The sequence below is a fragment of the Vulpes vulpes genome, chromosome 16 (assembly GCF_048418805.1).
Source record: "Vulpes vulpes isolate BD-2025 chromosome 16, VulVul3, whole genome shotgun sequence".
NCBI classification, from domain to species: Eukaryota; Metazoa; Chordata; class Mammalia; order Carnivora; family Canidae; genus Vulpes; species Vulpes vulpes.
In genome coordinates this window covers 84,993,933-85,007,928 of record NC_132795.1, presented here as the reverse complement: position 1 = coordinate 85,007,928, position 13,996 = coordinate 84,993,933, and the positions used below count along the sequence as shown (strand labels likewise).

Below are 13,996 nucleotides of genomic sequence, written 5' to 3'. Positions count from 1 at the left end.
TGAGAGGGTAAGGATATTTTCTTTGAAAGAGATTAAGGAAATGAGTGAAAATAAGTTGTGAGATGGAGAAGGATGTTGGAGTATGTTGAATACTAGTGGTCTCCTTCTTTCAAAGGAAAGATTCTCTTTCCTGAGATTTAAAGGAGAAAGTAATAGTGTTTGATACTTAAAAAGGGAGAAGAATTAAAACAACAGCTGTAAAGAAGTAAGCTAAGAGTGTGGAAAAGAAATTATTGTTGAGCACCCTACTGACAGTGTAAATTTTTTGTGAACGTGCTCAGCATAGTTAGTTGACTGACTTTAAGAATGTTAAGGTTAGATTGTGTTACAGTAACAAAATCCTATAACCTCAGTGGCCTCTCACAACAAAAATTTGTTTTTCCTTAATGCTATTTGACCAGTGAGAGGTACAATTGGACAGGAAGGGGCTGTGCTTATCAGAGCCACTCAGGGACCCAGTTGATAGAGAATTTATTTTAATATTTCCAAAATCATTGCAATGTGAGAAAGAAAGATGGCAATTGGCGCACTGGCTTTTAAAAGTTCTTCCCAGAAGTTACATATGACAGTTTTGCTCACATTTCATTGGCCAGAACAAATCATAGAGCTACGAATAACTTTGTGGATGTAAAAACTCGTGCCACAAAAGGGAGAGAACCCGAAATACTTGATGAACAGCACTGTTGACATCCAGATAGTCACTTGGGTTTATGTGGGATTGACAGATCATATCAGTGAGAGTTAAATTTAGGAGAGTCCAGGAAGCTTGTAAGGGTTATACTGGATAACACAGAAATAAACATATTATCACCAGTGAATGCTTGTATAGCTGTGCTTTTATTCTGAGACATATGCAAACTATATTCATTTAGAGTATAAGTTAAAGATTTTATTTTTAAGTAATCTCTATGCAACCTGGGGCTTGAACTCACAACCCTAAGAGTTACATCCTCCACAGACTGAGCCTGCCAGGCACCCCTCCTCTGATTTCTTCTTCTTTCTTTATAACCTATGATTCTCCTTCCTCTTCCTTCCCCACATCATACTCTACTCCTGTTTCTCTGGTTACTATCAGACTCTTCTGGCTTTAAGTGTTAATCCTAATACCTAATTTCTGTCCTATTCTCTTTCCTGAGTAGTAGGTCTACAGATTTAATTGCAAGCTGGGTATTCAGACACCTCAAACTTATTAAAACTGAGCTTGTACTAACGATTCCTCTCTAGAATGTACCAGTTTTTATTAAAGGAGCCATAATCTTCCTAATGACATATTTAAAACTGTAGGGTAATTCATGGTTCCTCCTCTCTTTTCTACCTGTCCCTTATTTACCCCACCATCACTATCCAAATTCAGTTGTTCATATAGACTTTGGAATAACACCTTAATTTATCTATATTCTCAAATTTATTCCATACATCTGATGCCAGGTTGACTTTATAAAGGATAATGCTGCACATTCACTTCCCTGAACTCAAGTGTTCTAGCTTGACTTTCCATAATCTGGCTTTAATCTACATTTCCAGTTTTGCTGTTTGCCATATGCATGTCACACATTTCTATCTGTCTGCCTCTACTATTCTCTTTGCAGACTTTTATCCCCATCTGAATCTTACCCATCTTTGAAAGTCAAATGCCACTGCTTTTTTTTTTTATAATTTCTTCCTTACAGTCTCACTCCCGTATTCCTGAAGAGCTGGGAGGAATGTCCCTTCCTCTGAATTTCCACGGTATTTTCTCTCTCTCTTTTTTTTTTTTTTTTTTTTAAGAATTTGAGTATTTTTTCTTTTTTCTTTTTCTTTTTTTATTTTTTTTTTATTGAGTTCAATTTGACAACATATAGTCTAACACCCAGTGCTCATCCCATCCAGTCCATGGTATTTTATCTGAACTGCTCTTATAACTCTGTTACTTGTCCTTTCTCTTATGTTTATTTGTCTGTCTCCCTAAACTCAGCTACTCTGTTGAGGACTCAGAAGTAAAAGAAGTACTCTCATGCTGTAGGAGAAAAAGTATCTTATATGCACTAGTGTATCTCTCTACTTTCTCTAAGCTCTTAGGACTTTTTTCACATGTTGTTTTGGTGGATTTGGAATTATGTGGAACTTTTTTATCTCAGGATATTGGAAGTTTTGAGGGGAAAAGAGGATAATTACACTCTCGTGTTGGGAATTAGAAAAAAATTTATAAAGTTTTTATATTAAATAATCACTATAGAAATCATTATAGAAAACTTGTCATAAGTTACCCATGCTTTTCTTGAGCTGTCAACATGAATCATAAAACAGTTTTGTATTTATTATGTTTTCTAGGTATTGTAACTTGGAGGCTTTATCACAGATGTTAAATGAAAGCCAATTTTTAAAAGAATATTCTTTGTTTTTTTAGAGCAGTTTTAGGCTCATAGCAAAAGTAAGTATTTTTCCCAAAGTGAATTTCAAAAGTAATTTAAGGAAATCTCCCTCTTGAATATGCAAGGAGTTGGGTTTCAGTTTCATTTAAACTTGAGTGTTGGGATCCCTGGGTGGCGCAGCGGTTTGGCGCCTGCCTTTGGCCCAGGGCGCGATCCTGGAGACCCGGGATCGAATCCCACGTCAGGCTCCCGGTGCATGGAGCCTGCTTCTCTCTCTGCCTGTGTCTCTGCCTCTCTCTCTCTCTGTATGACTATCATAAATAAATAATAAAAAAATAAAAATAAAAAAAAAATAAACTTGAGTGTTTGGGGCGCTTGGGCGGCTCAGTTGGGTAGGCGTCTGACTCTTGATTTCAGCTCAGGTCATAATCTCAGGTTTGTGAGATTAAGCTCTGCATGGAGCTCCTTGCTGGGTATTGAGCCTACTTAAGATTCCTTCTCTCTCAGGACTGATAGAGCGTCGTCTGCCTTCGGTCCAGCACATGATCCTGGAGTCCCGGGATTGGGTCCCACATCGGGCTCCCTGCATGGAGCCTGCTTCTCCTTCTGCCTATGTCTCTCTATCTCTCTGTCTCTCATGAATAAATAAATAAATCTTAAAAAAAAAATTCCTTCTCTCTCTCCCTCTCTCATAAAAAAGTGTGTGTGTGTGTGTGTGTGTAAAAATAAATACATATATATTAAAAAATTAGTAGTTTTTTTCTTGGTTTAATCTGATGGTGCATTAAGAGTCATACAGAGTGATTTGGGGGACCCACAGAAGAGTTAAACTGCAAAATTCAAAATTAGGAATACAGAAGTTACTAAACAACTATGTAGTTTCTATATAACATCACATAAATCAGTGTAACAGTTTAAATGTTCAGGTTGTCAAGAATCAGAGTTAACTTCAAGTTTTAAGTTGTGAAATTTAGAGGTGAAATTGAGACTCCAATAATTTAAACTGGATGTGTTTTCTCCCTCTAGACTTCACTTCTAATTAACAATTGACTGTGTGGCTAGTATTGTTTCTTTGCAAGATATATTTTTACTTAAATTCAGTGGTCAGTGATTTGATTTCCAAAACTTTGAATTCTTTTGTATTTTAAGGTAACCAGCTATACTTGGATGTTTTTAGGTTCAAGGTAAGGATCCATCTGTGGAAGTCACACAGGACCTCATTGATGAATCAGAAGAAGAACGATTTGAAGAAATACCTGAAACCAGTCATCTGATTGACCTACCCACATGTGAACTCAATAAACTTGAAGAGATTGCTGACTTAGTTACCTCAGTTCTCTCCTCACCTATCCGTAGGGAAAAGCTGGCTCTGGCCTTGGAAAATGAAGGCTATATTAAAAAACTACTGCAGCTGTTCCAAGCTTGTGAGAATCTAGAAAACACTGAAGGCTTACACCATTTGTATGAAATTATTAGAGGAATATTATTCCTAAATAAGGCAACTCTGTTTGAAGTAATGTTTTCTGACGAGTGTATCATGGATGTTGTGGGATGCCTTGAATATGACCCTGCTTTGGCTCAGCCAAAAAGGCATAGAGAATTTTTGACCAAAACTGCAAAGTTTAAGGAAGTTATACCAATAACAGACTCTGAACTAAGGCAAAAAATACATCAGACTTACAGGGTACAGTACATTCAGGACATCATTTTGCCTACGCCATCTGTTTTTGAAGAGAATTTTCTTTCTACTCTAACGTCTTTTATTTTCTTCAACAAAGTGGAGATAGTCAGCATGTTGCAGGTAAGTGAACAAAGGTGTTCTTATATTTTTTTTTCCAGTTATTTACCTCCTATAATAGTTTATGCTGGTGTTCATTCCTTTTTGAAAGATTTCTTTTGTTTATCTTAAATATACTGTCAAGCACAGAAAACAGGACTTTATCTCATGGGTATTTGAAGGAGAATCCTTTCTTTTTTTTTTTTTTTTTTTTTTTGGAGAATCCTTTCTTAACGCAACTTTTACATTTTTAAGTGTTCTCTGATGGAGCTTTTTTTAAAATTTCATTTTTGCATGCATTAAAAAATTATATATATCATACAAAATTGATCATTTTAACCATTTTAAGTATATAATTCATAACATTAAGTGCATTCACAGTGTTATGCAGCCATCACCACTATCCATTTCCAGAACTTTTTCATCATCCTGAACAAAAGCACCTATTTTAAGACTATCATTTAGTTCATTTTATGAGCCCTAATTATCATTGGAGGTATATATAAGTGTGTGTGTGTGCTTAAAGCTTCCCAAATAATTAGATGTGCATCCAGGACTGAGAAACAATCATTAATTTTTAGGAAATGATAATTAGATTATTTACTGTGTGAAGTTGGTTTTATTCTGTCTCCTTGAGTTGTAAAATAGAGGTTTATACTGTGTTTATTGTGTTAATCCTTTATACCCTAACAGTGTAGTAAAGATGATTTTGAAGATTTTGATTTACTGTAACTACCTATATATAACTATATATATATGTAACTGCCTATATAACTGCCTTTGTTATGTCCATATCACTCATTAAGTTTTTTGAGCAGCTTCTGTATACATCATGTAGTGGTTCTCAGGGTTTCTGAAACCGTTTTCAGAGAGATCTGTGAAGTTTTTCCTTTTCCAGCTTCTTGTCACTGTGAGGCCATATATCCTTCATATACTCAACCAGAACAACGTATCACAACAGATTGGACGTCAAAGAAGATAATGGAATATAGCTTCCTTCTATTAAGTCAAACATTATAGAGATTTGCAAAAATGTAAAAGCCGAATTTATAGTTTTTTTCTAAATGTATAAAATTTTCTCATAAAATATTTACATAGATTTATAATAGCTTAGTTTTAAAACAAATTAATATTTTAAAATGTTTGTTTTTATTATAAATATTGATAAACATAATCCACATAATAAAAGCTGTTTGGAGTCCTCCATAATTTTTAAGAGTTCAAAGGGGGCCTGAGACCAAAAAGTTGAGAATCTTTTTCTTAGTGTTTAGCTATGTGATTCATTTTATGATGGCCTGATATCTGTAGCTTCTTAAGTGAGTATTAACCTGCTGTTGTATGAGTTACATAAGCAAGCAAAAATGTAAGAATTCTATCTGGACCAAAATGAGTTAGTCAAAGGTACATAACTCCTAACCTGAATTAGGTTAATTGAGAAATTAAAAGAAAGCATTTACTGTGGTCTCCGGCTCCTGGTATGTACTCTAATACATGGTGAGATTCTCTTAAGCTTGTTTGGGGCATAAGAGTTTGGTTAACCTGAACTTTCTTTTTTTTTTTTTTTTTTTTAAGATTTTATTTATTTATTAATGAGAGATACAGAGAGAGAGAGAGAGGCAGAGGCAGAGGGAGAAGCAGGCTCCTTACAGGGAGCCTGATGTGGGACTCGATCCCGGGACTCCAGGATCACACACCCTGGGTTGAAGGGAAGCACTCAACCCCTGAGCCACCCAGGCGTCCCAACCCTGAATTTTCTAACTACAAATCAAAATCCCATGTGCCCAGAATTAAGAAATCTACTTAAGTATGTTTTAAAAATTAATTTTCTAAAAGCCAATAAAGTGAGTTATTTTGTGTAGACAGCTACAGATAAGATCTTTTTCAGAACAAAATTTCACTTCCTTCACTAGAAATGGTGGAGGACAGGTATCTCAAATTTAACATATAACATATATTTCCACTATTCCATAAATGAGAGTTGAGCTAAAAACCCATTAAAATCAGAAGTTTAGTTCTTTTTTGACTTATTTTGTGGATTTCAGCCCTAAAGAAAGACATTTCTAACCTTCATCCCAGTTATTAATATATTAAATATTCCAATGCCTTTAAGAAAACAACTGTTGACAATAATATAATGCTTCATTTTGTTTTAGAGGTTTTTGGACTTCATCTAGGATTTAACATATTAAATTTTACTAGATTTGGCCTATTCTAGTTTGTGTCTATGTTTTACTTTGGGTTCATAACTTTAAACTACTTAGAAATTTGTCCTGTGGTTTATTATACATGGTAGGAATGACAAAAACCTGATTGTGTAGGAGACCTAGATTCTAAATCCATCTTTGTTACTAGCCAGCCTCAGGAAAGTCCACTCTTTGGGCATTAGTCTCTTGAAATTTAGAATTGGACTAGGCAATGTATGTAATCTTTTAAAGCCTAGTCTAATTCTAAATTTCTGCATTTACATGACTCTAATAATGGTGAATGGGTTCTGGGTTTGGGATGGTTTTTGTTGTTGTTTTTAAAGTCAACTCTGCATCAGACATGGGTCTCAAACTCCACTCTAAGATCAAGAGTTGCATGCTCTACTGACTGAGTGAGCCAGGCACCCCTGGGTTTTTGGATTTTGAGTGTGTCCTGTTTTTACATTACTACAAGGAAAAGTTTGACTGAGACTTTTTAAAAATAGTCCCCTTTTCCCCCCATAAGGTTTTTTGCATAATTCAGAGAAGCAGCCATACACAATTTGTCTTAAAATAATTGTTTTATTAAAAATAAAGGATTTTAAAACTAAATGAAAAAGCAATCTAAATTTATCTAAAAATACTAGTTTAATTACTTGGATAACCAGCTATTTGGAGGGAAACATTACAACTATATGATAGGCTTTAAGTTGTCAATTAAATTTTTTTTTTAAGATTTTTATTTAGAATGCTTACAAGCAGGGCTGGGTGTAGGAAGAGCAGAGGGAGAGGGAGAAGCAGATTCCCCACTGAGCAGGGAGCCTGACCCAGGGCTCAGTCCCAGGACCTCAAGACCACAATCTGAGTCAAAGGCAAAAATGCTTCACCAACTGAAGCCACCCAGGCACCCCAATTACCTGGTTTTTTTAATGTACACTGGAACAGAATGCTTTTATAGAGTGTTATCAAGAATAAGGTAGGAAATCAGAAAAAAATATATGTGTATAGTAGGAATTAGGAAATATTCTCATAGCAGGGTATATAATCCTTGAAATTGCCTCCCTAATACATTATGCAGTTCTAGCTGTCAGCACAACAAATAATCATGGAAGAAATTGCATTTATCAAAGAATTGGAATTGTTTTCCTACGAAAGTATTCTCAAAAAAGTTAAAAATCTTTAGACAAGAAAGGGAGTTTAATCTGGGAGAGATGGAAGAAGAAAAAAAATTATAAAAGGTTTAAGTGGAGGTAAATGCATATTCACCAAAACCTAAAATATTGAGATGAAAAGTACTTAGAAAATGTGATTTGAGAAATGATTATAAGATTGTATATGCAGGGGATCCCTGGGTGGCTCAGCGGTTTAGCCGCCTGCCTTTGGCCCAGGACATGATCTTGGAGTCCCACATCGGGCTCCTGCATGGAGCCTACTTCTCCCTCTGCCTGTGTCTCTGCCTCTCTCTCTGTGTCTCTCATGAATAAATGAATAAAATCTTTAAAAAGCAAAAAAAAAAAAAAGATTATATATGCAGTTGAACTCTCTCAGAAACAGATGGTTCAGGCCATGGTGTATAAGGGCCAGAAGTCAACAAAACAACAACAACAAAAAAGACCATTCTGAGTCAGACTAATGAACGGAGTTGGCTCTCAGTGGTTGAGTAACACTGATGAATGATTATTGGGAGAGTATGTTATGTCATCTGTGATTCTAGTGATTTTTACTCCTTTATATATAACAAGTTTATCTCTTTTAGACTTTAGACACACTAGTTTATATTAAAAATAAGATTATACAGTATGTACTATATTTTTGTCCTTGTAAATAGTGCTTAGAGAAACTAACACACATCTGCCCTTTAATACCTCAGAGTCATCAGTGTGAAAAGCAGTTATTGTAGTGTTTTATCATTTAGTTGTATCCTTGGAAACGACAAGAAAATGTAAGCCTGTACCCCAAATGGCCCTAGATAATTTTATTTCGTGAGTTCTTGTGTTTTAAAAAGCTTTGCAGGGACACCTGGATGGCTTAGCAGTTGAGCATCTGCCTTCCGCTCAGGTCGTGATCCCATGGTCCTGGGATCGAGTTCCGCATCGGGCTCCTCGCAGGGAGCTTGCTTCTCCCTCTGCCCTGCCTCTCTCTCTCTCTCTCTCATGAATAAATAAATCTTAAAAAAAAAAAAAAAAAAAAAAGCTTTGCAGTCTTACCGCTGCCAGAATTCAGTCTCCTTTTACTGCTGTTCCTATGCCATATATTTGTGATTCTCATTTTTCTAATCTGTGGCAGACTGACAATGAGATCTTCAAACTTGCTTGAATTACATTTAAATTAAAAGTAAATAAATAGACCCTGAGCAGGAGTTGCAGAGCGTCTCAGTTAAAATACATGAGTTTTCATGCATGACTTCTAGACTATAACTGGTTATTTTTGTTTTCCAAAGAGTTCTTTATATCTCAAGTTTCTGATTAAATAAGACAAATGCATGTATAACTAACATTAAATGGTGTAGTCAGGATTTGAAAATTATAACATGAATATACCCTGGAATTTTTAGGTTGCATGATGAAACTATTAGATTTTCAACTATTTTTATTATAATTTGTGTAAATTATACAAATGTGTGTAAGTTTATACTCTTGTTAGACTGTTTCATAGTAATTATTTCTTCCCATGTAGGAAGATGAGAAGTTTTTGTCTGAAGTTTTTGCACAATTAACGGATGAAGCTACAGATGATGATAAACGGCGTGAATTGGTAAGTTATTTATTCTTGAAATTCAGACCTTTAAAGAGCACTTACTGTAGGGATACACAGCTTTTAACATTGAATTTGTTAAGAATTTTTTATAAATATGAGATGAAATTTACATATTTATGCTATATGATTATTCTCAAAGTTTCTCAAACTTCCTGTATATTTACAAATTTTTAAAAGTATTTTGATGTGTTTCCCACCCCCGCCCCCAACTACCCCCAAATGAGGGGGATTTGTGTGTGTCACAAATCCTGAAATTAGATGTGAGGTTTATGTTTGGACAGAACTACAAATTCATACGTTTTTATGGTTATAGGTACATTATAAAACAGCTTTTTTTTTTTTTTTTTTTTTTTTTTAGAAAAAGTAAGGACAGTGCTTCTTGAATAAATGAATAAGTAATTTGGTTCTTGGAAATGTTTTTTTTCTTTTGAATGTGTGTATATTTTCTGAAGAATAAGCCATGCTTTGGAGGAAGAATATAGTAATGCTGTTTATCAGCAGTTTGTCTTTTTTTTTTTTTTGTCATTTTTTTTTTAAACATTATAATCAGATACTGGGTTTAAAAAAGTAATGAAAGACTGCTGACTTAAAGTCAGCCAAGTCATCATGGTGTAATTAATAGTCTACTCAGTTTTCTCATTTATAAAATTAGTTCTTTAAACTGGGGATTGTCTAATGTCCTTTCCAATTCTTAAATATGGGACTGTATTTTTGAGAGCTTCCTGAGAACCCAGCCAGCATTTGTTATATAGCATATTTCTGTGAAAATACCTTCTCTAATTCAAAATACATGCCTTACGTGACATTCTTACAGCTAAATCATAAGAGCACTATTGATGCGTCTTCTCCCCCTGGGACTGCACATATAACATGTGTACCATACTGTCTTTGGAGAGGTCGTTGTTTGAAAATGATACAAAGCTGACTTATTGGGATGCTAGTTTTTCATGTGTCCTTTAACGTAGGCGTTAGGAGCCGGGTATGCCCTGGAAAATCAAGATCCTTGAGAAGGAGGCGGGACTCTGGGAGGCAGCACGTTAAAGGTGCCCCAAGTTTGCTCTTACACGTGTCAACTTCTCACTATACTTTCTGATATTACAGGTTAATTTTTTCAAGGAATTTTGTGCATTTTCTCAGACATTGCAGCCTCAAAACAGGGATGCATTTTTCAAAACTTTGGCAAAGTTGGGAATTCTTCCTGCCCTTGAAATTGTAATGGTAATTATACAGTTTCTTTTCATGTTTGAAGTTGTGAATTTAGTTTTATATTATGTATGTGAAAATATTTATTATAGTAATTAATGCATATTGAGTTATTAAGTTGTGATTCATTTGATAGTGAATTATTACAAGTGTGTCTTCAGTCTTAATATTTTTATTAACTGAAATTTGTAATATTAATACGTAAGCACTTGCATATAATATGCCTTCAAGTGAATAAAAATCCACATGCTTTTTCAAGATTATTGTACCTTCTGTAACAATATTATGTTTCATAGAAACTATTAAAATATCTTTCCTTTTAGACCAGTGAGTACAGTGAGGACAGCCTGGACAAAGGCAGCTCATGCTGCAATGTGGGTTAGGGTGGTGGTCCTCATACATTTGCTTATATGATTTTTATCCATTGGTATTATATGAAAAATTAAAACTGAGAAATTTAAAAAATATTTATTAATTCATTGAAAAATAATAAAACATGTTGACATAAATAATATAACTTCTGTGAAAAAATAATTTGCCAGAAGCAAAAAAAAAATTTAGTGAGAAGATTGGTGGTGTTTCACTTTTTTTTATTACGATTTTATTTATTTATTCATGAGAGACAGAGAGAGGGAGAGACACAGGCAGAGGGAGAAGCAGGCTCCACGCAGGGAGCCCGATGCAGGACTCAATCCCGGGACTCCAGCATCACGTCCTGGGCCAAAGGCAGGCGCCTAACCGCTGAACCACCCAGGTGTCCCTAGTTTCACCTTTTTTTTTTTTTTTTTTTTGCCAATCCCTTCAACATTTGGTGTAATAGAAGACAGCTAGATTCTCATAGCAACTTCTACATTTAGTTTGTTGTGATATCACATGTCTTGTAGCCTCTGGAAAACCCCATTATACTTTTGATACACTGAGAGTGAAAAGGGCCAATGAGGCCCTAGTATTTATTATTATGAAGCAAAAGAAAAGGGTGTCGGACACCTCCTCAAAATTCCATGGACCACACCTTGAGAATTGCTGAGTTAGGGAATGTTTTCAGAATCACTTGGAGATTTTATGATTTATGAGTCATGTATCTTTTATCTATTAAAGAGAGAGAAGCATTCAAGATCACCACTTTAGAAAACTAAGCTGTGAACAAAGAGTGAAAATATCCAGAGTGCTTTCAAAAGCATCCTCTGTTAGGAGAGTCATAAGGAAGACAATCAGTTATTAAGAAGTAACTGGCAAATCCAGGACCAAAGACAGATTCTGGAAAATTTTGAAGTCTTTAACTAGATAACATCATTCATATCTTGCATATATGTAAATAAAAAAATTTTTACAACATTTGTAAAGTATAATAGTATAATCCTGTGCTGATTCTTACATTTAAATTCTCTGAATCTTTATCTTTGTTTTGATAAAACTGGCAGAAACTAATCATTGAGCTGCTTAAAAGCTTTTTAATATTCATAAAAGAAAAGGAAGAAAAGATTTCAGTACAATGTCTAAATCCAAAAAGTTGATGTGCATAGATTTGGGAAAGGGAACACAGCACAATTTTTGTTAACAGTCTCTAACCTAATTTTCCTTTTACTAGGGCATGGATGATTTGCAAGTCAGATCAGCAGCTACAGATATATTTTCTTATCTAGTAGAGTTTAGTCCATCGATGGTCCGAGAATTTGTAATGCAAGAAGCCCAGCAGAGTGATGATGTAAGTAATAATGCTCTGATTCTATATGAATTACCTGTAATGTTTGCATACTATTGAAAAAAGGTATAACTACAATCTTAATCTTGAATGAAGCAAAATAGGTTTCTGACCAGTTGTGACTTCAGCAAGCCCAGAATATGTGGCATTTGATTTATTTATTGTAAAAAAAAGTATTCAAACTTGTATTGAGATAGATTATAATAGAATCAAATTTTTCAAAGAAGTTCAAGTGCTAATGATATGTAATTTCAAGCCTGTAAGTCAGGCACTTCTAGTATAACTAACAAGTTGCTTTCACTTGTTCAAATTTGTATTTTTTTTCCCAGTGTGAATAGATAGTTTAAGAATGAGACCAATGTGTTTTCTCACTACAGAAATACTTAAAACTTTACCCTTATACTGTTTTAAAAACAAAATGAAGAGAGGCGGGATGCGGGGGGCTAAAAAATAAGAAAAAAAAGAGAAAAGAAAACAAAAACAAAATGAATATATAGCTGTAATTTAAAATATCCCTTTATCAAATATATTTTAGTGTTATATAGAAAATAAATGTATGTTCCTACTTAAAGAAGATTTTGATTTCTGTTGTTAATTTGATCCTTCTTATGAGTTACTATTGAATTAAACCACAGTTGTTTTATATGTTTTGTGTTTAATCTCTTAATGTTTTCTTAGATTTTTGCATTTTTTGTTAGGTTTTTTTTTTTTTTAAGCAATTTTATTTCAGAATCAGTTTGAGCTAATGCTATAGTTTTAGGCAATAGAAAAGAAGTAGAGAAAAAAAAGGAAAAAAAAAAGAGAAAATAGAGAAAAAAAAAAAAAAAAGAAAAGAAGTAGAAGAAATCTTAAGTATATTTCAGGGTAGCCCGGGTGGCTCAGCGGTTTAGAGCCACCTTCAGCCCAAGACGTGATCCTGGAGACCCGGGATCGAATCCCACGTCAGGCACCCTGCATGGGGCCTGCTTCTCCCTCTGCTTGTGTCTCTGGCTCTCTCACTATCTCTCTCTCTGTGTTCTCATGAATAAATAAATAAAATCTAAAAAATAAAAATAAAAAATAAAATTTTTAAAAAAGTATATTTTAAGTTTTTTTTTAAAAACCCCAAATAATGCTAAATCTGACTTGAAAGAAATAAATATCTAGTTTATTAATCAGTTTATAATCTCTCTATTGGTGTGTATATCTTTGTGTCATCCTTTACAGAAGGTAACTTCGAATTTAACACTCTTCGTTGCTGCATTCTCAGTGATGTGTGTGATTAAGGGCATTCATTATTATATCTTTTCAGACCGTGAAAATAGTAAGCTGCTAACTTTTAGAATTAACTCTGAAAGTTTTTATTTCTATTTTCATTAAAAATATTTTCTTGTTCATTTAATTGACAGATAAGACTTAAAGAATCCCTTACTGATTTTTAACAATGAAAACTCCCTTTCTCAGTTTTTCTTTTTTCTTATAATCATAGTCTTCAGTCTTTCATTTCCCCCAAGTTTTCTGAGATTTAGCAGTTTAACATTTAAAATTTTTGTTGCCTCAAAATAAATGAGTTAGCCCACAATTTTTCTTTTTTCTTTCTTCAAAATTAAGTTATTCTACATGGTAAATTCTATGTTGAGTTCCTGGTAACCTTTAGAAAGAAAAAACTTTCCTGTGTATTTATTTGGTAGGCAGTTGACATTTTGATCCCCTTTTAAATAAAGTAAATTCACAGCATTCAAACTTTCCAGTATTATGGAGCAGATTTGGTTTTAAGAGCTTGGATTACATATTAAAATACGTGTTGAGCAAGAGGAATTATTAACATATTTTACTATAGTTATTTCTATTCAAGCTAGAAGGATAGATCTAGTCATAATTGTCTTTTTGTTATGCCACTGATTTCACTTATTTTTATGCTAGTGTCCTTTGAAACATTTAGTAAAGCCTACTGTGAAATCTGACTGGATAAGTAATGCAGCTATTACTGAACCACTTATTTTGGCAGGTATTTTCACTGTATTTCTCACTTGAGATTGAACTC

The 13,996-nt window shown here is 34.1% G+C and overlaps 1 protein-coding gene across 2 annotated transcripts in view; it reads left to right on the top strand.

Annotated features, from left to right (window-relative positions):
* Positions 1-13,996, top strand: part of PPP4R3B (protein phosphatase 4 regulatory subunit 3B) — a 62,369-nt gene that overhangs the window by 14,503 nt on the left and 33,870 nt on the right. For both annotated transcript variants that reach the window (XM_025992672.2, XM_025992673.2), the window contains exons 4-7: positions 3,529-4,152; positions 8,988-9,065; positions 10,170-10,286; positions 11,860-11,976. In XM_025992672.2, coding sequence (XP_025848457.1) covers positions 3,529-4,152; positions 8,988-9,065; positions 10,170-10,286; positions 11,860-11,976 — 936 coding nt within the window. The remainder of the gene's footprint in view (positions 1-3,528; positions 4,153-8,987; positions 9,066-10,169; positions 10,287-11,859; positions 11,977-13,996) is intronic.